This window comes from Pogona vitticeps, chromosome 1 (genome assembly GCF_051106095.1).
Source record: "Pogona vitticeps strain Pit_001003342236 chromosome 1, PviZW2.1, whole genome shotgun sequence".
Lineage (NCBI taxonomy): Eukaryota > Metazoa > Chordata > Lepidosauria > Squamata > Agamidae > Pogona > Pogona vitticeps.
In genome coordinates this window covers 58,048,047-58,072,711 of record NC_135783.1, presented here as the reverse complement: position 1 = coordinate 58,072,711, position 24,665 = coordinate 58,048,047, and the positions used below count along the sequence as shown (strand labels likewise).

General features: G+C 39.5%; 1 protein-coding gene across 2 annotated transcripts; it reads left to right on the top strand.

Moving 5' to 3' along the window:
* The first annotated feature begins 81 nt into the window (after window positions 1-81).
* EDARADD (EDAR associated via death domain) lies at window positions 82-23,261 on the top strand. Of its 2 annotated transcripts, none has more exons than XM_020787232.3 (6): window positions 82-261; window positions 5,536-5,594; window positions 6,985-7,024; window positions 10,322-10,410; window positions 19,736-19,784; window positions 21,127-23,261. In XM_020787232.3, the coding sequence occupies exons 1-6, from the start codon at window positions 231-233 to the stop codon at window positions 21,501-21,503; spliced, it is 645 nt and encodes a 214-aa protein (XP_020642891.2). In that variant the 5' UTR covers window positions 82-230; the 3' UTR covers window positions 21,504-23,261. The 2 variants fall into 2 exon arrangements, with proteins under 2 accessions (XP_020642891.2, XP_078239257.1); XM_078383131.1 differs by having other exon boundaries at window positions 5,533-5,594.
* Window positions 23,262-24,665: the final 1,404 nt, after the last annotated feature.

Genomic DNA, 24,665 nt, shown 5'->3' with positions numbered 1-24,665 from the left:
CACCTCCAGGAGGGAGCGCGCAGGGGCTTCGAGCCAGAGACCACACGGGGAAGCGGCGGCAAAGGAAGCCCGGCAGGCGGCTGTAGCTGCGACCCGGACTAGGCGGTGGGAGGGGTTGCCCGATTGCCGGGGGCACCAAAGTGCCGCAGACGCAAGCGCGCTAAGCTAAGTCCTTCCAGCTCACCTTGGGTTCTGCCGGCCTCTCTCACCCCCCCCTTCCCTCCTACCCAATGGCGTCTCCCAGAGCCCCTCTGCCCGAAGGTAAAGTCTTGCCTCCTTTGTATCGGGGGCTCGCCTGCCTGCCTGCCTGCCTGCGGTGGGCGAGCCAGGGGTTGGCCGCCTCTTCTGGTCGGCTGAATGCGGAGGCGGGAGGGCGCGTTGGGGCGGGGTTAGGCTGCGCTGGGCAGAGCAAAGGGAGGCGGGACTCTGGAGTGACCGCAGGAACCAACGCGGCGGCGGTGGGGGGGGGTCGTGGAAGGCGCGGGTCTTCGCGCAGCCCGCTCTGGGGACACTCGTGGGCTGCGCTTCGGGACGGGAGGCGGAGGCAGCCGTACCTCGAGAGAGAGCCCCTCCGTGGTTCTTGGCGGGGTTTGTTTTTGTTTGCCAGCGACGGGCTTTTTCACTCACTCGCCTTGTTGGCACGCGCGTGAGTGATCCATGAAGGGTATTCGCCCAGAGGTTTCTGTTCATGGATCGCAGGTGACTCGTTACCTTCTTCTTTACCTCCGAAAAGCATGATGATCGGCCGCCTCTCTCTGGCCTCATCTCTTTCCTTATGCGGTGCCCTCGAATTTTTCATATCAGGAAAGTCTTAAACGCGTTTTGAGGGAGTTTGCGGCTTCCCTCCGCCCTCGTTTTTATGTATGCTGTATTGAGAGCGATTTTAAGACTAATTTCTGGAGCACCTCACTCTCAAAGAACTTGATGAATCATCCTCTCAGATACTAAATAAATTAAGCCCTGCAGCATCCTTCTGAAGTACAGTTAAATTACTGCAAAAAGTTGCCTTATCCTGTAACTTTTGTGGATTTCTCTCAGTATCCTTCAGCAAGAACGAATTTCGACCTGTCTTCTAAACATAATTTGGCTTATAAGAGTTTTTGAAATTAAAGAGGAGAATGCAGTTGTAGAGATTGCATAGATGTCCAGCAACATTTTTCTCTTTTTTCTTAGGGAGTGTCTTGTGTTAATTCTAAGATCGCCCACTACTTTTGATTTTTTTAGTTTATTAAAAACTGAAATTCATACTTTAGTAAAGCATGAATTACTAAGGAATTACATTAATTTTTTTTATCCTGGACTCTAAAATATGTACAGCTGAATCCTATCCATATTTGTTTTGAGTTAAGTCTCACTGATTTGTATAGAACTTATTCCCAGATTGATGCTCTTGGGAGCACAATAGGATACAATGTTATCCATATTTACTCCCCCGCCCCCAAATAAAGTACATCTACTGAGAAGTCATGAGAAAGCTCCATGGAACTTACTCCCAGGTAACTGGATACAGTATTGGACTGAAAACTTAATATGTTAAATAAATAAATAAATATCTTATCAAACACAGACACGACTCCAAGCTTTCACTCCTACCCATACTTATTTGGAAATAAATCCCAATGGAAGTAGTACTTCTGGAGTTATATCCTGATTGTGTGGATAGTGCAGAAAAAATATATACAAGAGCCCCAGACGTCATGGCAGATGTTCATGCTAGGTTGGACATATATGTGAGAGGCCCAAAAGTCATGGCAGATGTTTGTGCTAGGTTAAACAAAATATATTGGAGAATGCAGTGGAAGTTGAGTCATGGCAACTGGACTTCTTATTAGGGTGAAAGAAGTCCAGTTGCCATGACTCAACTTCCAAATAACCTCACCTGGATGACTGAGAATTTTCACAGATATACTGTAGAATACTGTTATGACAACTTTCATTAAATATTAGCATTAATTATATGTATACATCACTGTAACGTATATGTTCATAATTTTAGAAAAGAGCATTTAGCTTAAGTAACATCACAAAGACTGACATTTAGAAGGTATGAATTTGACTGCAGTACTCTCTTAAATAGAATTCAGCTTTATATTTTTGCTCTAGGAATGCAGTTTGTGGCACCCTGTTCATTGAACAGTGGAGACAAAATGAAAGTAGAAATAGAATACTGAGAAAATTTGCTTTTTAAAAAAATTTAGCCGAGAAGTAATGTTTTAGCAGTGAAAAGGATGGGTGTGTGTAATGTCTAGTTTTTAGAATTAGGAATTCTCTGAGTAGGGGGACCTTATGTTGCACATCTGATGCTGATATGGGAAAGTAAACGTGAACAATATAATGAAGACTAAGTTCTTAAGTTTTAGGATGATGAATGATTAGATAGATTAGAATGATCAGATAAGATTAGATAGATTAGAATAATCAAATAAATTAGAATATGATACATTCTGAATATTGTGTTTTTATATTTCAATTTCCTTATGCCATTCTGAGGAAAGTGGCAATATCTTTTTACCTCCCTCATTTTACCTCATGTTTCTTGCTAAAAGAATCATAGGGCTGTTCCAGGAGAAATCATTATTCAAGTTGTTGGTTTCCATTTTTAAAAAATGCAGACTTCAGCATAGCCTCATACTATAAAAGGCATTTCCTTGTCCTTTATATTATTTCATTGTTTCCTGTCCATACATTTTGTTGGTTCAAATGGGGATAGCAATAATTGCTTTTGTCCCCTTCTCTCCTTCACCTCCTGCCTGCCCTCTTACCAGCAATTTCTTCTTGTTTTTTATACCTTGATGTGCATATATTGAGGTGATTCTCTTCATCTGCACATGTGCCTGTTCCCCATATCCCTAACTAAAGTGGCATTTAATGGGGAAATTCTTTGGAGAACCAAAGCCAGTCAGAGTAAACAATACTGGACAGGAATAATTTAGGTGGATTCTTATGTTTCATAATACAGTGGTGCCTCGCTTAATGATTTTAATTGGTTCCAAAAAATTCATCGCTATGGGAAAACATCGCTAAGCAAAACGCGTTTTCCCATAGAGATGCATTGAAAACCGGATAATCCATTCCAATGGGAACGGATTGCCGTTCTTAAGCGAAAATCGCCATAGGAAACATCGCTAAGCGAAACGCGGTTCCCCCATTGGAATGCATTGAAACCTTTTCAATGCATTTCAATGGGGGAGGAAAAAAATCACCAAAAATTCAAAAAGAGTCAGAACGAAGCCAAATTTGGTTAACAAAGGGTTTATTAAGTGCACTAACGATTTCAAGCACTCTAAACCCTTTTCAAACAATTTAACACCTTTTTAAAATAGCGAAAATGGAGCTGTCAAAAACATCGCTAAGTGAAACAGGGGGACCTAAACTGTCATCGCCAAGCGAAGCAAGGTCCCGAACATCGCTATGCGAAATTCCCCCATTGGAAACATTGCTAAATGGAGCACAAGATCGCTCCTAAAACCTCATCGCTAAGCGAATACATCGTTAAATGAGGCAATCGCTAAGTGAGGCACCACTGTATGTGAATTAGGTGCATAGATTTATGATTTGTGGGATCAACTGTGTTGTGTGTTTTTTTTAAAATTAGAAATTCAATATCTAATGTTTGAAACTAGGGTGATTTTTCAGGGAGATGTGTTTCAGAGGGGAGAAAATCTTACTTTTAAGTTATTGATTTCATTAAACAGGTGGGAGTGTGGTCAATCTATTACCAATTACCCAGAGGTCTACTGGTAGATTCCAGTCTAGCCTCTACTCATCACCAGTGTATAAGAATTCCCAAGGAGTAAGGTTAAATAAATTTGTGTACAAAATAAACAGCACACATCCTTGGAGAACATCCACTAAAACTTGTATGCTGGACATAGTGATACAATGGACTGCCATACCCTCCTGTGTTTGTGGATCTTATTCAAAAGCAGCAAACCAAGGATGATCCTTACTCCGGTGCTTCTATAGCTATTGTGACACCACTCAGCTGGAACCATTTTTAAGCGCTGTATACTAACAAAGAAAACAAATTTCATTGGTGTAAACACGTTTCTGTCTGTTATAGCAAAAGTTACAAAGGACTTTGTGGCACCATAAGGCTAAGCAGTTTTAATTCTCATACGCTTTTGTGGATTGTAGCCCACTTCAGAGTCAAGGAAAAAGTAGTGAACTGAAAATTGGGAAACTATCCAGTACTTTTTTCTGTGATTGTTATCTACCCATTTTGGTTTCTAGTAGGCTATCAGACCTTCAGATTTATTTAACAGGATAATCATAGAATTTCTTTGTGTGAAATCAGCATTCATTTGTTTCAGGTAAAAGATTATCCTACTCAACCATCATGCAAAGGGTAATAACTAATAAAAAGAGACATCCACTCACCAATTATTCCACTTCTCATGATTTAGGTGTCTCTGCGGGAGTAAATTAATACAAACAATGTTGAACTGTTCAGTTGCCAAATAAATGGCTGGCTGTTTGGCACTGAATCTTGTCTTGGAGGAAGTTTAAGCAGTGAGCAGACCATGGGGTGCAGCCTTTTAGGAAATTGCTACTTTGGGTGAGCATGTCAGGAGATTGCCTGTTTGAATGATGTTCCATGTTAAAAAGTTTTTCCTTCTTGCAAAGTTAGTGCATCAGAGAGAAGTCTTCTTCTTCTCATCTTAATATATGTGTGTAAGTGTGTGATGTGCTGTCTGGTTGGAACCGACTTATAGCAGCCCTAAGAGTGACCACACAGGGAATCATATATGTGTAGTACACTGTTATCCCACCCTTCTTTCCCCCCCCCCACAAGAACTGAGTGAGATAAACTGAGTGAAGAGTGACAGCTGATTAGCCTCTGTGTTTGCAAAGAAATTGATAATCTTGTATTTCCGACTGGATTTATGGTCATAATAATGGACATACCAAAACTTTTCTGTTTGTCTAGTTCTGGAATCTGTGGAGCCTTTAAACCAGAATTTTCCAGTCATGTAAAATCTAAAGCTTTATGCAGAAATATAACTGTGCTAAATGTATTCTTACAGTTTTAAACCGGAATAAAGTTCATTCATAACTGCGCAGTAATTTGTAGTATTTATTTTTCAGGTAGAATACCCTGTTTCCCCTAAAATAAGACCTAACCTGAAAATAAGCCCTAGTATGATTTTTCAGGATGCTCGTAATATAAACCCTACCCCAAAAATAAGCCCCAGTTAAGTGAAATCCCGCCTTCCATCATGTGCAGCAACCAGAAGAAGATGACATGACTATATTTGAATAAACATAGATTGTTATACATGAAAAAAAGAAAACATCCCCTGAAAATAAGCCCTAATGCATTTTTGGAGCAAAAATTAATATAAGACCCTGTCTTATTTTCAGGGAAACAGGGTACTTTTTAAAGATTAGAATGAGAAACATATTCCTGTATTACAAAAATATTGGCCTAGATAGGCCTATTTACATATAATATATAGATACACTGTATGTCTTTAGCAGATAGTGAATTTATGAATAAAATACATTAAATCCTTATTTCTTTGTTTCCAGCAGATCAGGCTGCTCAAGAGCCAGTAGAAGATACTGATCCTAGCACTTTGTCCTCAGAAGAAGTATGTAATTTATTGAATGTTTTGTACTGTCAGTAGAATTGTTAATAAATATTGATTAGCATTTATAGTTTTTAATGCTCACACAGCAGAACTGTTAAGCACTGACTGAAATGAGTCACAAGTTAGTCCGATAATTTACTGTGTGATCATCCTTCAAACAATATTACTGCTTCATTTTCAGCTTGAGGTATGACCATGGAACTACTATCTCTATTATGGGTCATTGTGATATACAGTGGTACCTCGCAAGACGAATGCCTCGGGCAATGAAAAACTTGCAAGACGAAAGCGTCGTGCGAGTTTTTTGGTGCCCTGGGAGACGAAGATATTTTCGTCTTGTGAGGTACGTTTTCCCATAGGAATGCATTGAAATTTAATTAATGTGTTCCCATGGGAAAATTGTTTTTAAAAAAGTCACGGCAGGTCTGGCAGAATGAATTATTTTTGTCTTACGAGGCACCACTGTATATGGGTACTAATCTTAAGAGATGTTCTTGTGTTGCAGGCTTGTAGTGCTGTAGAATCCATAGAATGGGCGGGCAAATTAAGGGAGCTTGAGCTCAGTTTTGATGCTCTGAGTCCCTGTTCTGAGTTACAGGTGCCTCACAATAGGCCATTACTTTTATGAAAGTGATTTTTGCAGCATTCTACAAGCAAAAGATTTTTTTCTTCAAAAGTATATATTCATTGTAGAGCTTTAATGGGATTATAGCTATGTTACAGCCCATTTAGTGAAATATATCTGTATCAGCTAAGCACTGCATAAATCTACTTTCAAAAAGGTGGGGAGTGACCATCAAAACCAGCAACTTTGCACAGAGTTCGCTTCCTCTTGTACCGAGGTGTTTAATGCACCTTACCCAATGACCTAGTTCATTGCTTTGTACATAATATCCTCTTTAGGAGTGAGACAGGAAGACAAGATATGGGATAAATCACTCCTTATTTAGAAAGGATAAAAAAAAGACAAGATTGACAAAACAACAATTTTCTTTTGTAATTTATTTATTTATTTATTCGACTAGTATGCCGCCCGCACCCTGCAAGGGTTGTGTTCTCATTAAAACAAAACCAGAAATTACGAATGACTCAGAATTGTAATTTTTAGTGTCAGTCTCTTGTCATAATCATCAGCAACCCCACTAAAGAGCTTAATTTCCATTCATGTGTTCTTCCTGTTTTGGACTGCGTAAGCCGGAGTATTGACGATCCTGTTACAAGCCACAATAGGTGAATGTTGGGTTGTGTTTTATTTGAAAAGGCTACAATTTGTGCTAATGTGATTTGGAGGAATGAATTAAAGACCTCACAAGGCTGAGAAGTAAATGGTTTATCAAATTGCATCTAATATAAGTGTAAAAACAGTCCCACCACCACTTTTTTTTAACAGGCAGAAAAGTATCCTGTTCAAGATACAGCATTACCAAAAGGTAGGTATGGAAAATTGTGGTATTTTTTTTAAAAAAAGAATATGCAGTACATATATAAATATCACTCAATGCTAAACTTCTGCACGAACCTTCTATCTAATCTGGTACAAACCAGTTCATTTTTTTAAAAGTGAGTTAGTTGGGAAGCAAAAAGCTAAATGTGGAGGACCACACATGCATGAAAGTTATTCTGATTCTCCTTTTAATTTGTGGTCCTGCCAGAGTCACTCCTGTGAACTGCTAGTTATTCTGGGGCAATGTACCTGGAAGTGAAATTGTTCCATCCTGAATGTGAGAAAGTGCTTTCTGAGCCCAAACGTTCAACTTCTATTAACAAGTTTGGTGACGTATCTACTACTGCTTCAAACAATTCTAATTCTTGGTTGTAAGGCAAAGAAAGAAAAGTTTTTTCATCATGAAAAACCCAACTTGGTGTTCTTATAACTGACCCTCCTCCAGAGAAATTGGGGGATGGAGATGGTGTCGGCCTGTGCACAGGGAGTCACAATAAAGACGCTGAACCCAAAATGCATCAGCATCTCTCTCCCTCTCCCACACAGCTTATCCTACCCCTCCAGTGATTGGGGTTCCCCCCAGAGTTCACCTCCTGTGAGAGGTCCATGATTTCATTCCCCTTCCTCTTTAATTTGCCTTTCTCATTCTAAATGGTGGCATTGTCTCCTTTCTCTTTCTCCCCAGAAGGAGGGTTTCCTTAGTAGTCAGTGTCTTCGCTATCTCTCTGCCTCTTCTCTGGGAACCCTAAGATTGACCAGCTTCCTGATCCATGGTCATTTTGGTGACCCATTCCCATTCTTTAGGCAACTCAGGTTCCCTTTCTTCCCCTTTTCCTTTACAGACCTCCTCTTCAACTACTACCTCTCCTTCTTCTTGATCTCTTATTTCTCTCATTGTTTCCTCCCCTCCCTCTCGTATCTACTCCGTTCTCTCTTTTCCCCCTTTTATTTCCTCCTGAAGTGCTGACACCTCCTCCTTTGACAATTGTTTTTCTCCCATGTTTTCCAGGTTGATGGGTCTTTCAGGGGAGTCTATTTCCACCCTTTTCTCCCCATTTCTATAGTTGAACTAGAGATTATGAATCCCTCAGTTTCTGAAGGAAGAGAGGATGGCACACTGATGGGGGGACTGTCCTCTACATTCTTTTTCTCACAAAGTGATTAATTGATTAACCACTTGGAGTAAGGATATTTTTATTCACTGAAGCAGAGAGTCCCTGTTCCTTGCTTGTTTTATTTTGTAGCGGATCTTTGTGAAGTCCAAGATATTTTTAAGAGACCTTGTTTCAGATATCATAGGAAGGGAAGGGCTAACAGAAGGTGATCAGAAGGTGCTAATGACCAGAAGGTGCTATGACAGTGGGGTTTATTTTTGCCTGGTGAAAGGAAAGTGAATTAGAAGTTAACATGCTATTTCTAATTCCAACCAGTCATCTAGTCTGAACAGCACTGATGATCTTACCCCCACTTCTTTTTTATAGTCCTTAAGGTTTTGTTATTCAATGGGAAGGCAGATTAAATGTGATATAGTCTCATTCACACGAGAGGACTGTCTTTAGATCAAGTTATTTTCAATATATTACAAGAGGGAACCTGTAAGTAGAGGACAAGCCACTCCATTGTCATGGCCAAATCATTATGTAATCAAGTTTAGGTTCTATCATGAGGTTTGAGTTCTAATCTCTTTTGAAATGAGAAAACAGTTCTGATGGTCAGTTTGGGTAATTTAATTAATTAATTAATTAATTTGTTCGATTTATATCCCGCCCATCTGGTATATTCTACCACTAATAAGTGACCAGGTTTATACCAGCCCACAGGGTCAGCCTGTGATTCTTTCAAACACCCATTTAGATCAATTTATATCATGTTTTTCATATACAATTGCTCATAATCTCTTCAACTTGGATACCTTGGTTTCTATAGAAAAAGAGATGGAAGTAGCCAGAACACCATTTCGTCAAGTTGTTATGTGTACCTTTTAGCCTGGGCAACCAGGGATTTTGACGATTTAGTTGAAGAACCTTTATGTGGTCTTTGAACCTCTTCTTTTCCTGGCTGCTGGTGTCTGCCACAGCTGGTCCTACAGTATGAACCGTTTGGGTGATTTGTACCTATTGGACATATCTCCAACCATCCTGAGGGAGATGGTTGTGATATTGTTAATGAAGAAGTGAAATTTGAATCTGACAATCACCACAAATTTCATCCAGTATCAAATTTATTCTTGAGCAAAGTCTTAGAAGGGTAATATTCTTACAGCTCAATCTTTTATCCTACTGTCCTAGCTGTTGCCGTCTTTTTTATTTCTCCTGCTTGTGTCAAGCTCAGCATCTTAAAGTTAATTAACTCAATTGTCTAGAGGGGCGGGGTAAAAATCTAATTAATTAATTAGATTTTTACCGCGCCCCTCTAGACAATGTCTACTCGGGGCGGCTTAAGCATTAGTAACCATGATTTTTGTGTAATAATACAAAATTCTTTCTGGAAACTTCTGTGTAAACTACACTATAACAAGATTCCATTAATTTTGCTGTGCTGTTGGCCATGTTTATCCTTCTGTTTCTGCTTTGAGAAATCCTACAGGGGCTTGTGGGACATGGGAGTTTAACGCTTAAGTGTTCACAGTTCTCCATATATGATTGACATAATTTCTGCATGCAAAACCCAGCAAAGTCACTCACCAACTGATTAGGAAATAAGAAAACATTCCGGCCTGACTCTGTACCTTTTAACAGCCATATGTGTCGAAATGAGCCAATAAAACTTCCGATGGCATTGGCACAGACCTGATCACTGCCACCTTTTGCAGGTCAAAAGGGGGCCAGGAGGGAGGCAGTGAAAACTTCAAATACAGTAGGCACATGTTTGCAGCTCAGGCAACAAATGTACCTAAGTCAGAAATTCTGGGCAAGGGCCATGCCCTTTTTTTGGCTCTGGGCAAAGCTGGTGAGCAGAAGCAGTAATCCAGCTGACTAGCATAATCAGTGTAGTGATGATTCCTCATTTATAATGTGCATGCACAAGATTTTCTATTAATTACCAACATGTTGTGGGAACTGATTTGTTTCCAGATTAGTCTCTTCAGATTAGTGGAGCTGTAGACATGTCATCACTGGTTATGCTGAGTATTTATGCATGGAGTTTACACGGCTGTGTACAACTTCTCTTCCTGTCCTTACATAAAGCTTGAACTATCATTATCACCTTGCTGAATTTTAGAAAACAGAGTTTTCATCAAGGGGATGAACATGACTAACATTTCAGAATGTTTGTCTTATAGATGGGGAGTACCAAACAGAAAAAGTGACAGTGGAAATAGCATCTGTTAATATTAGGAGCCTAACGTCAGATTCGGGACTGATACAACAGGTAAGTAAAACACTGTTAAACAGTCATGTTACAACATCATTGATTCGAAAAACTTAAAGACTTAAAGTATGTTTTTGTCTTATTAGTGGTTCATTGGGGGTATTTTACTGGAAGAATTACTTCATCTAGTGCAGCGCTTGGATGGAATGTGTTAAAAGTAATATCACTCATACTTTTTAGTAATGATGGGCAGCAATGTTACTTTTCATAGTTTTTATGTCAGTTTCATTGACTTTGCAATTTTTTCACTAGTAAATAATTGTTGCTTCCTCACCATTTGGGAGAGGAATGCAGTGCATTTTAAAAATAGTTTTAAAAATTAATGAATATGACTTGTTGGTACCATGATACTAATGAGTAGGAAAATGTGGCAGTCATTAAACAGTGAATAACAACTCGTATCAGTGAATTATTTTCTTCTAAAGTCAGCCTTACGTTTTTAAAGTGAAATTTCCATGCTCTGGTCCAATGTGTAGAAGGAGAAAGAAAATGAGCTATTTGACAGCCTTTCATAAGGCAGCAAACTTACGGTGGAATCTAGGTTATTTATGGCAATTATGGGTGCTCTGCTGCATGGCCTGTACAGAAGAAGGGGGTAGGACTGCAGCCCATACAGGGAAGCTGATTAGCAGTAATTAACAATTAGAATGGCTGGCTGGATAGCTCAGAGGTTTAGGTATCTTGCTGTAGAGGCTGGAAGTTTGATTTCCCACTGTGCCTCCTGCACGTAGAGCCAGCCTGTGTGGCCTTGGGCAAGTTGCACAGTCCCAGAAGAAGGGAATGGGAAACCATTTCTGAGTATTCTCTACATGGAAAGCCCTGAAAAACAGTAGCCGTAAGTTACAGTTGACTTGCTGGCACATGATTATTAGCATTATTATTAACAATTAAAATCTACATTCCTTGAAACCAAGGTGTTTCTTCCTGAGGGAGAGAATGAAAAGGGGCTGGTGTTGTGTGTACCATTGATGCCCCATCCCTCCCAGGACCGTGCCCTGTTTTGTACAATATGCTTGCATGTCTTTGCCACTGCAAAAGCTCATTGACAGAGCATTCCACCAGCATTTATTTTTCTGCACCATGGACATATCCTGTGTTTCACCAGCTGGCAGGTGTATAGGATTGCACCCTTAGATAATAAAATCTCTTGGTCAGACATGGCATATTATTAAACTAGTATTCTATCTATAATTAATCCCCCTTTTAAAACAAATGAAGCATATTTCTCTGTACAAGTGTATAGCTTTGCAGAAGCCATGTTTTGCCTTCAGGATATACTGGTTTTTCTGATCTTCCATCACATGCAAGACAAATTTATAGTTTTGTCTGGTCTTGCAATTTATTAACAGGCAATAAAAATAGTCTTGTTAGAAGACAGTACTTTATAACTAGTTCTTTTACAGTGTAAATATACACCAGATTGTGTGCACCAAAATGGACAAAACTTCACCCTTTCATCCTATAATATAGTTGATTTTTGTTGTTGCCATAGTTTAAAAAAAGTTTAAGGAAATTTGTGGAGGCGTCAAATGAAGATTATAGCAGAGAGACAACATTTTATTTTTACCATAGTTGAGTCACCCTGGGAATCTATTTGATAGGTAGACTAGATATTTGCATAATAAATGAATATCTGAGAAACTGATGTATAACAAGTAACTGGAGGAGCAAAAACATATTTCCTTATCTGTTTTAAATTCTGAGTGGCAACCTTGCAGTCTTGGTGCTGTAAATGATGCAGGAAGTAAAGTTTGAGATATGCCCTTCTGAAGAACCTGTGACTCTGTCTGTGGCCTACCCTTCTGCTTGCCACCCCAGCATTCTATTGCTTCCTGGTTTAGTCGACTAGAAGCTGAGGTACAGAGGACCACATAGATCTTGGAGTGCACACTGCAAGGCAGCATCTCATAGGTAAAGGTAAAGGTTCCCCTTGACAATTTGTCCAGTTGTGTCTAAGTCTAGGGGGCGTTGCTCATCTCCATTTCCAACCCATAGAGCTAGCATTTGTCCGAAGACAATCTAATCACACACTAATCACCGATCTCATGAATAGGACAAAAGCCTATCTCACAGCCATAAATACTCTACTCCCAAGCAAACTACACCAGAGCACAGAGTGCTGTCCTCTGAAGATGCCAGCCACAGAGACTGGTGAAATGTTAGGAAGAACAACCTTCAGACCACGGCCAAAGAGCCTGAAAAACCCACAACAACCGTTTTTATCTTTGCCTGCCTAACGGAAGGCTAAAAAGGAGGACATGTCCTCTTTTGACTGACATCTGGCAACCCTAAGTTAAATAGAGAATTGTTTTGTGTCTGGGCCAAGAAGATTGTCTGAGACCAAGAAAAATAGGTGCCTTTGTGGTGCCAGGAAAGTGTAGCCATCATTAGCTGCCGAGTGAGAGCTACATGGTACCCCAGAAAAATACTGGAAAATGAAAACAGAGGTAAAAGTATTTTTAAAAATGGCCTGACTAACTCAACAATAGAAATCAAAGAAAGTACATACTTATGCCACCCAAAATAACTAAAAAGCCAGTAATGGAGGAAATTCATTCTCAAGAGGTTATAGGAATGGAAATGGAGACCCTCAAATACCTGAGGAACCCTCAAGGGAAATTATTCAAAGCTCCCTAGATCTGGAGAAATGGAAATTATAACAGGAGTATGACTCAGAGAAAAAACCATGGAATTAGAAATTAGAGGAAAAACCAGAGCTGAAGAGAAAGCTAAGGAGCTAGAGCTCAAGGAAGTGGAAATTAGAGAAAAAGCCAGAGCTGAAGAGAAAGCTAAGGGGCTAGAAGTCAAGGAGCTAGAGATTAGAGCCAAAGCTGAGCAAGAAAAAAGACAAATGGAATTTCAAATAGAGATGAAAAGATTGGAAATTGCTGCTCAAAATAATAATAGTAGTAATAATAACAACTCTAGTGTGGGAAATCTCTCAAAGATTGATCTAAAGAAATTTCCCCAATATAGGAAAGGAGATTGCCCTGAATCTTTCCTGATTTCATTTGAGATAGCATGCTGGGACTTTGAGATTAAGGATGATGAAAGGATGATAGTGTTGAGATCACAAATAAGTGGAGATTTAGCTGAGTTTTATTCTCAGATACCTCTAGAGCAAGCTAGAGATTTTAAGGCATACAGAAAAATAGTATATTCTAGATTTGACACAAATGCAGAACACCTTAGAAGAAAATTTTGTTCTCTTACAAAAAAGCCTGAAGAATCTGATGCCCAAGTGGGGGCTAAATTGATTCAATGTTTGGACAAATGGATGGAATGTGAAAATGTCACTTCTCTAGACCAAATGAAAAATGTAGTGGTTTAGGACAAATTTATTCAGTGTTGCCAGAGAATTGCAGTATTTGGTCAAGGACAAAAATCCTAAAAAATGTATTACAGGCATCTGAATTTGCTGATTCCATTAGTGAGATTAGAGATCCTCAATTTTCTGAGGTAAGAATTGGTAGAAAAGTGTGGAACAACAGGAGAGGAGGTGCCCCACCCAGTGAAGATTGCATCAGAAGTACCCAAGCTACTGGAAGCCATTTTAGAGACAAGCCCTCATCCACAAAGCAGAGTCACCTGAAACATAATAGCTCTGAGGGAAAGGTTAACAAGGCCCTTTATTTCGAACCCAAGGCCAGTAAAAAATGTTATACGTGTGGAGAGAAAGGTCACTTTTGGACTCAGTGTGAGACTCAAAAGACTAGAGATGTTAGCCAGCATAAAGGTGGGAATTTCAGTCAGCCTAAGACGGTGTTTTGTGTAAAGCATAATGAAACATCTAATACTGCAGTTGAAGCTAGACGTGGAGCTGTTGCCATAGCAACACAAGTAACAGAAGGGTTAGAGAGCCAAGATCTCCCTGAGGCCAGGCTTGTTCAGTGCTTTCTGATAGAATATAATCAGAATCTTCTGTGTAGCTCAGGAGATGTTATCTATGTTTAATAATAATAATAATAATAATAATAATAATAATAATAATAATAATAATAATAATAATAATAATAATAATAATAATAATAATAAGAAGAAGAAGAAGAAGAAGAAGAAGAAGAAGAAGAAGAAGAAAAGTATCTAGCACTCAAAGATTCTTGTTCACAAGTTACAGTATTTCACCCTGATATAGTCCCTAAGGAAAATATCTTAGACCATGAAAATATTTCTGTTAAATGGATTTGTTTTGAACTAGTGGTGTTGCCCATGGCAAAAATACCAATGAGATGTAAGGGATGGTCAGGAGTTTGGAAAGTGGCCATATCCAATCAAATTCCTGCTCATGCTTAATGGGCCTGGATTTAGCTGAGAATGTGCAGAGTGTTTTTGTGACAACTCACTCTCACGGAAGGCAAATTGAAGCCACTGAGGGAAATGATGGAAATCTTCCTGAAGTAAGAGAAGTGAGAGAGACAGCTGATCTGGTTCTTCTGAGAATCTATCTTTCATCAAAGAACAAAAGGAAGACCCTACCTTAAATGAATGCTTTGCACAAGTTAAGGAAATTCCACTAACCCCTTAAAATCCTGAACGATGCTCCAGTCTAGAGGAATACCCTGAGATAGTAGAAATGGCTGAGGTGGTCATATCGAAAAATTCTAATAATACTTCCTTTATTGTGGAACAGAAGGAAGATATCAACCTGATTCAGTGTTTAGAGAAAACCAAATACTGGTTGTTCTGGGTTTTTCGGGCTCTTTGGCTGAGGACAAACCTGTGCTCAACACAGGTTGCTGTCCTCTGAAGATGCCGGCCACAGAGACTGGCGAAACATCAAGAAGAACAACCTTCAGAACATGGCCAAAGAGCCCGAAAAACCCAGAACAACCATTAGATCCCGGCCGTGAAAGCCTTTGTGAATATATAAAACCAAATACTCTCCCTTCCTCTTATCTCCTGAACATCCAGAGCGGTTCATCATTGATAAACACCTGTTATATAGGGAAGTTGTATTAACACCTCATAGAGGTGAAGATGGGCATCTCAAACAGCTAATTGTTCCTGTAAAATATAGGGAGGAGTCCTTAGAAGTAACAGAGCCAAGCTCGGGGTGGGGGTACTCATGGAAAGGAGAAAGGTTTGTATGAGGCCCAGGAAAGAGCATTCTGTCCTGAGGACAAAGTGGTGAGGCTGAGACCCATACAGGGTAGTGAATTGCTGTTGGCATGGTCAGAACCTGTAGATTTGTTGCAGCAGAACTGGCGCGATTCTAGTTGTGCTGCAGCTGCAGAAACACTTAAAACCTTGCAATGCAAACCCCTACCTAAGAAAACAAATATTAAAGATATAGAACCAGATGATGAAAATCTCAATGCATCTAAAATAAACCAAGTGTTTGAGATTATACTTAAAAGAAACATGCCTGTGAATTTGGAGGTGACCCATGATAGTGGTCCCCCACATATGGAGAACTTTGCAACAAAAGTACCTGTGGTGAGGAGGAAGGCATAAGCAATAAGATTTCAAGGAAGAATGCAGTCATAGCTGTGCTGGAGAGGTGGAAGAAACCACCCAACCTTCCCACAGCTGAGAAAATTAAGCCACTATTCAGTAAGAGAACAGGCTTTACCTGGAAGAGGCCAGCTGAGGACATCCAGTGGATGTCAGAGTGCCCGATGACTGTCAATCATCAAAAGAGAGTGTGGACTTCAAGATCTGTCATTGTTGCACCGGCCTTAGACCAAGAGTTCATCGGGTACACCGATATGTCAAGTGTGGATCTGGGAGCCGTGCTGTGCCAAGTGGATGACACAGGGAATTTACACCCAGTGACTCTGATCAGCAGGAGATTTCAACCTGGTGAGAGACATTTGTCTGCCATCAAGAGAGCATGCCTATCGATTGCATGGATGCTGCAAAAGCTGAAGCCCTACATTTGGGGAAGGAAGTTGGTGCTTTGCATCAACCATTTCCCTTTGTTGTGGCTACAGACTATGAATTCCAATGGCGCTAAGCTTGCTAGATGGATGCTAAACCTACAGGACTTTGACTTTGAGATCTGCAGCATGAAAAGGACTCAGAATATGATTGCTGACCCCTGATCTCAAAGGCCAAATGACTAATGGGTGGATAAAAGAGTGTAATATTGTATTAAATGTTCTGTTTGTGCACTAGTTATGAGATACAATTAAAATGCAATGCTTGTTTGGATGCCAATGAACTGAGTCATGTATAGAGATGGGAAATAATAATGGTGAGTAGCGTTATTAATGTAGTAATGCGAATATTTATAATTGTATGGATTGTTTTAAATGTTTAAAGTAATAAGTTTGGTATAGTAAACATAGTAAGAGAGAGAAAACTAGTATAAAGTATGTATAAGTACATAGTAAATATAAAGTGTAATATGTTGAAATACGATGTGATTGAGGACATAACTGGTAAGCATATTATTATGATGGTGTTTTGTATGTGATGTTCCCTGTATGTTCCGTTGTTCATAAGGGTAAACTGTAAGATTTTCACTCATAGAACAAACTTTTTCTTAGAGGGAAGGAATGTGGCAATCACCCACGTCACTCATGCTATTCATATTTATGAGCTGATTTGCATGAGCCTATGAGAGTGCTGGAGGGGCAGAGTCAATGAATATATATGAGGCTTGGCTGAAGGCAAATGGGGAGATAGAGATTGGGATGAGAGGCAGATAGAGATAGATAGAGATAGGACTGGTTAGGAAAATAGGTAGAGAAGGTGGTAATGATATAGCAAGAGAAAAGAAGTATGTACTGAGAGAACTGTTGATGATTTGCTTATGTATAATGTGTATCTGAGAAACTTCTGTTATTATTCAATCTGCTTCACTTCAATAAATAAGTTCTGTTTCTGTTCACAAGTCAAGTGAACAGCCATTTATATTGTGGATTGAGATAACCCACTGGTGGTAGCAAGAAGAAAACACAACCTGAGCCTTTGTGAGGGAAAGACAAGCAGGGGCCAAATATGCAGAGAACTGATTGCTTCAGGCCATTTCCCAAGTTCCTTCCATTCTCAGACAATCCACAGCAAAGCAATCTGAACTCTTATCTGTTGTTCCAAACAGTTTATGGGGAACCCAGCAACAAAATATTGCAGTGTAAAGTGCTGCTGTTCACTGTTCCATGGCCTTCTCCAGGATTTTCCATTGTATTGTTTCTTTTCTCACAACAGTCAGCATTCTCTGGCAAATGAGAAAACGAGTCTCACTGGGCTGTTTTATATTGAGATTTTGATCTCAAAATGTATTAAATACAGTAGTGCCTCACATAGCGAGGTTAATCCGTTCCGGATTAACCTTCGCTATAGCGAAACATCGCTAAACAGAATTTAAAAAGCCATAGAAACGCATTGAACTTCGTTCAATGCGTTCCTATGGCTTGAAAACTCACCGTTAAGCGATGTTTCTTCATAGCGCCGCCATTTTCACGCCCTCGGTAAGCGAGGGCAGGGCACGAAAATGTGGCGCGGACCTTCCGGCGGCCATTTTGGAACCGCCGATCAGCTGTTCTCCCCCGCTTCGTTGTGCGAAGATCGCTAAGCGAATCGCTTAGTGATCATCGCACAGCGAAAAAACGCCATAGGGGCCATCGCTGAGCGAATGCTCCAGCGATGGCCCAGAGTGCTTCGTTAAGCGATTTCATCGCTCAGCGAGGCACTCATTAAGCGAGGCACCACTGTATAAATGTTGTATAGTGAAAGTAAAATGGCTGATTTTACATAAGTCTTGTACTGAGTGTATTCGGGTGTGGGTACCAAGATTTAAGACTTTATGTTGTACAGCTGGAGAAAATGATGTAACTTTATGTAAGTAAAAAATGTACTGTAATGTATTTTCTGATTGGTCCCAAGAATGTATATAATAAATGTATAAAGAATGTATATAATAAAGCGGACATTTTATCTGCTGTAAGTCAGATCACTTTTTTCTATGCTATGTATTATACCATGTCATGTTATGCTGATAGATGAATGTCTGTTCTCTCTGTATGTATGTTAATAGACTAAATTGGTATTTTACTCTCTCATTGTATAGTGTCTATGCAACCTGATATCTCCTAACTCTGCTTATGTCCTGAGAATACATATTTAACCAAAATTCTCAACATTTTAGAGGTACCCCTCTTTAGGAATTCATCACCACCACCAAGATGGGTGTCCATTTGTAAACACTGTGGTTCTCTCAATGTACTCTTGTACATGGGTGGAGCATTTGGTGCAATAAACACTGCATATATGTGATTCCATTTAAAATTAAAGTACAGTGGTGCCCTGCTTGACGATGACCCTGCTTGATGACAAAATCGCTTAATGATGAGGGTTTTTTGCAATCGCTATAGTGATCGTAAAACGATGGTTTCAGTTGGGTTTTTTTCGCTTCACAATGATTTGGAACCTGTTTCACAAACTGATTGTTCGCTAGACGACGATTAAAAACAGCAAAATGGCTCCCCGCTGTTTTTTGGACCTATTTTCGCTACACAGGCATCGCAAAATGGCAGCCCTATGGAGGATCTTCTCTGGACAAGCAGGTATTTGCCTCATTGGAATGCATTGACCGGTTTTCAATGCATTCCAATGGGTTTTTTCGCTTGACGATTTCGCTGTACAACGATTTTGCTGGAACGCATTATCATTGTCAAGCGGGGCACCACTGTATGAGGGATTTGGCCTGATTCTCCACTAATTCTGTTTCGTGGGTCAGATTAGATGTTATGTGTATAGTTGCCGTGGCTATTCCACATAAATTATGTGGCTAATTTGGAATAGAGCTTCTGATGTAGTTCAGTGTAGGTGGACAACGTGTCTGGTTATAGTGTGTTTATATAACTTCCGTGGCTTACCTGTATTTGCATGGAAAACTTATGATCTGCTCCGGAGCAAATATTCTCTCCTGAATGACAGTATACATAACCTGACTATACTTTACTGAAAATATAAAAAGGGAAAACCCCTCTTGCTTTTATCTTTAAAGCTGCAATAAAAAGAAAGACAAAGGGTGCCTCACTCAAGTCCATAATCTTTTGTAACAGCACAAGCAGCAGCTGCTGATTTCTCAAATCTCTCTGCTTCTCTGCATGCAACAGTTCTTGCCTCAGGAATTGGGCGCTTTCCATTTGTGCTAGCATAACACCTCAGAAACCCTTCTCAGATCTTTTTCTCAGAAACACTTCTTGGATCATTTTAACCACTGCTCATAATGGTTCGTTCCTCCTAATCCTGTTCTTCTTGGGATCCTCTTAACCAGTTTCTTAATTTTGTAGAGTCATGTTTCATAGACTTTTCAATTAAAATTCCTTTCCTTTCTTTGAACATGACTTTAATGCAAAATTGTTTTTGTCTATAGCCAGAAGAAGATGATGACAGCCAAAGCAGTACTGGTGAATCACCTACAGGTAATATAGTCCTGACACCTGAAGGCCCCTCAGTTTAATTCTACTGGATTTTCACCATGATATTTTGAACTATCAGTATACAAAGATAATTGTTATTATTATCTTGATTTTCAAAAGAGATAATTTCAGTCTTACCACATCTATACTTAGTATAGAACTGTTCCTTGAGCCCAATTTTTTAACGCGATGAATCGAAGGTGATAGCAACATGACTTTTAAGAGTGATCCTATGAAGAAGATACATGCAGAAAATTGACCTTGGGCTAACTTCTCCATGCAACTTGTTCAGGGGCCCCTAATCTTGTTCCCTTCCCCATTGTTCCTGGGGAAGTTACAACATTAATTGATCTTGATTACCAACATGTGCTCACAGTTAGTTAAAAACATAATTTGATTACCGTGTTTTACAGTGAGTTAGCCTTCTGGTCATAGATTAACAGTAAAGCACATGGGTGGCATTGGTAACATCTAGGATTCAGTGCTAGAACCTCCAATTAAAAAGATATTGCACAAGAAATCTAGCAACACTCCTTGCCTCTGATTTTGGGCGGCGACTGGCAGTGAGAGTACAGAATGCTGAATCAGATCAATCTAACTAAAAGACAATATGCCCATCTTTATGTACTAAATTAAACATAAATCTGTGCATTTATTTCGCAAACAATTTGTGAGGCATATTGTCATTAGCGTTACAAACATTGTTCTAGTTTAGATGTTATAAACCTGGTTGCTTAAAGTTATGGCTTTATATCCAGGACGTATCTTTACTTGGTATGAACTTTTAAGTGGTTCCAATATCTCTCTAATTATGGCTAGAAAAACCACGGAAGTTGTGCAACAGAAGGAAGAAAAGGGAGGAGGAGGAAGAAGGTACAGGAACATAACAGTTTAATGCCTGTATGTTTTATAGATGTTTATAGATTGCCCATAATTAGAGGTGAAAGTGACATTAATTTTGGAGAGAAGTGATGGGGTGGTTGCTCAATGAAGAAAATCAAACAAGGGAAGATAATTTGTCTATTCCTGGAACTGAGAGAAGTTCTCAGATGTTTTCATTATTAAGAACTTTCCTCTTTTAATTACAGGCTAGTCTGTTTTTGCCTTCATAAATTATAGTTTCTTGGAACAGACTTGTGATATCTGAAAACCACTTGGAGAAATTCATTTTGTGGACTATAATTCCTGTAGTCCTCCTGCTAGAATGACCAGTCGTTATGCTGGTTACCAGTTTTGCAATTTTCAGTACACATCCAAGCTTTTTTTTAGACGAGCCTAGTGTTTGAACCAGATAATTGAGTTTTATGTGACAAAACATAATTGCCAAATCTAATTGCAATTCTAGCCCTGAAGAAAACCTGTGCAGAAAATGGCACCTGCTCTTTATGTATGTCTCACCAACCGACCATCAATGACTTGCTCAATGATGAGGACTTGCTATATATGATGAGGATAAAGTTGGATCCATCTCACCCTACAGTGAAAAACTGGAGAAACTTTGCAAGCAAATGGGGGATGACTTATGATGAATTGTGTTTTCTGGAACAGAAGCAACAGAGTCCCACCCTGGAGTTTTTGCTACGGAATAGTGACAGAACTGTGGAGCAGCTGATTGATCTCTGTAAACTCTATCAAAGAGTTGATATTGAGAAGCTCCTGCTGAAATGGGTGGAGAAAGAATGGCCAAAGAGAGGGCATGGAACCTATCAGAATAATTTCTAAACAAGAGAAAATGTCAGTAGTGGAAAACCAAGAGTGGCAGATTTTTGTTTACTCTGCCACTGGTGCATATGGAGCTTTTCTTTGCAAATGAAAGGGACCAGGAATTTATTTTTTTACGGTATAAATATCTTTGTAGTCAGAAATGTTATCCTTAAAAATGAGTCAGTTCAACTTGTTGGTATGTGTCACACACTCATTTTTCTAGCAAGCAAGAAGGAAAGCCACAGAATATTATTTTGTCTGACTGAAGTTATTCTGTTTAATACACTTTCAGCTTTCTTATTCCTTTATTATTTCCACTGAGAGGAATAAAAATGGAAGGTGGTGTTGGGAGTTCAAACACCTCTGTAGATGTCCTTGTCTGTAGAGTCCTTGTCATTAGGGCCTGGTCCACTCCTTCCACGTTGCCTCTGCTCAGTATAGGTTGAAGAAGGCAGCTGGGATTTCCCCATATGATTGCACTGAAACTGCTCATTCCTTTTGGGAGATATTTTTGTATCCTCAGATTTATGTGAACAGTGCAGGTGTAAGGCATGTACTTCCAAATAACCCTGTATAAGAATACTCAGAGGAGGCAGAATGGTTTGCATCTTTGGAGATTCTTTGGTAGCTTCCAGAGTCACCCAGTTCCCATCGCCCCCATTTTGCTGTTCCATGATGCAGTCTGAGCCCCCAGGGGATGGGCTTAGCAAATGAGCAGTAATAACAGTGGTGAGAAAAGGCTATGTAAGGAGGAAGGCCTTCTGAGGGCATGTTGCTGGAAGACTCCCAAAACTTGGAATCGATATTAAAAGTACTATGCACCCTTTGCCTTGGCTCATATCAGCAGAATTTGAGTTTCAAAACTGCAGTTGAAGGCCCCAGTGACAGCCATTTCTCAGCCTTGCTCTGTTGTTGCCTTAAAAAACTACGAACAACAAATATGTTCCATTAACTACTGTTTGCCTCCCCCCCCCCCCGGTGTATTAGGTGTCATTCAAATCTTTCAGGTTCTGACTTGCTTTACAGAAATAAACCCCTATCTCTTTCTGTTTGGAACAGTCTGTGTTTGGAACCATATGATAAATTAACCAAGGGGAAATAATTCTGAACCACCTAATCAGCAACTAAATTTCTGTTGCATGAAGCACCCACCACCTTCAAGGTATGCAATCTTATGTTCTGAGCAAAAGGCCAAGTACTTGGCTCACAAAGAATTTATCAAGGCCCAGTTCTTTATTATTTCAGAGCATTCAAGTATGCCAGTATGTCTATAGTTTCATATCTTTTCACTGCTTTGTATTAGAGTAGTTAGATCACAAATGCAGGTAATATATTAAAACATGTTAGGAGTGATTATGTTAATTGGAACTGCTCATTCCCTATGGCAATTAGAAGATATGTTGTAACATGTTCTCAGAGACAGTTTGAGAACTGGAGTTTGAGCAGGCTGTTACAAAGCCCTTTACAATGTTATTAGAACAATTATAAGAGAACTATTAGTAAACCTCAGTGATACTACACAACTGTTTTCTCAGAAATTAATTTTCAGATTAATTAGAGTCACTTGGCACAGTGAGTATATGTTGGTGAGTGCCATGATAACAATAGTGGGCCAGTGCCAATTCGGAGTTTAAAATCATAGACTGATTATATTACAGATCAGTACAAATTTGAATGGAAGCACAGGAAGATGGAGAATAACAAGGGGACCATTCTTGTTAAAGGAGAGGTCATGAAAAGTGAACGGGTTCATAACCTGTATTTTGAAGAACGAAAGAATGAGAACATTTTTTTCAAACACCTTGAGGCTAAATGTAAGAACACTTAGAAGTTAACACTTAAGAACATTAAATTCACAGGGCCTCGTTTTAAAACAAGAGTGCTTATATATGAAACAAAAAAATCCCCATTTTGCTAAGGGTAGTTCTTGAAAACGTCCACTGAAAAACAGAGGAAAGGTGACCCTTAAGAAAAAATGATTGGGGGAGTGAGCTTCTGGGTTGTTCGACTAGCTCAATGGTTCTTAACTTTAGGTTACTCAGGTTTTTTGGACTGCAACTCCCAGAAGCCTTCACCACCAGCTGTGCTGGCTGGGGTTTCTGGGAGTTGCAGTTCAAAAACACCTGAGTGACCCAAGGTTAAGAACCACTGGATTAGCTCAAACAGATCTTTCACTGTAACATAAGTTTTCCCGAACTGTAGCACTTTGCACTTAAACCTTGAATCGTAACTAAAACCTAAGCCACAGAGTGTTTTTTTCTATTACACTGCTTGTTGTTTGCATATTAATAAGGTCTGGATTTTTTTAAAAAAACTTTTTACTATCACTTTGATATATTGCGTTACATTGTGTATCCATGTTTGCAAGCAATCGTCTGTGCATGTCACCAATATGTGGTATATATTTGATATCTGTTTTAATACAAAGATAGTAGAAGAAACAATCCTATTTATTCATTAGATTTGTACAAGAACATTGCTGTCTCTTTTCTACATTTGTGTTACAATTAATAAACACATACATTTTTATCATTAAAAGAGTCTAGGGCCTGAAAGGTGCAGGCCATAGAATACAGTCTATATTTAGGCTGCAGCATGATGTATGTAAGTAAAGACTATAATTTAAAGCACCCTGTGTGTGCAAGTCTCCCACTGGTGGCTATAAGAAAGAAGAATCTTTTCCCTCCTGTAATTTTTAACAAAACTACTCTTCATATACATATCAACTCTGATGGATTGCCATGGGCACTACAAGTACTGTATTGGCCAGAATCCTATTATGCTATTAGCTTGCAGAAGGCAAGCAGTGAACCTCACAGTGGCTTCTTGGTGGCAACTGACAAGACCTATCTCAGATTTTTATATAATTTTTATATAATTGCCAAACTCAGACAATGGAAACATTGGCAAAATACTCTTATAATTGCATTATTTCACAGCCTCAGCTGGCTACTGCACTGTCAAAAGGGCCACCATATCAAATGGGTGCTCGTTGCAAAAGGAGAGGGAGGAAACACCCACCCAATTGCAACATACAAAACGGTCAGGAAAATGACAGACCTCTCATAGCTCTCTGACTTTTTTAAAGGGCTGTACTGCCACTGCCATCTGCAGATTCCAGGACGTGTGTATGCATAGTACTAGTGTGATAGCATAATTAGGGTACCTAGAATTGGTTTG

Excerpts from the sequence above, each read along its gene's own strand:
- EDARADD (XM_078383131.1), top strand. The coding sequence starts at position 231 with ATGGCGTCTCCCAGAGCCCCTCTGCCCGAAG. Across the intron at positions 262-5,532 it reads CAGAGCCCCTCTGCCCGAAG|CAGATCAGGCTGCTCAAGAG; the intron begins GTAAAGTCTTGC and ends CTTTGTTTCCAG. Across the intron at positions 5,595-6,984 it reads GCACTTTGTCCTCAGAAGAA|GCAGAAAAGTATCCTGTTCA; the intron begins GTATGTAATTTA and ends TTTTTTTAACAG.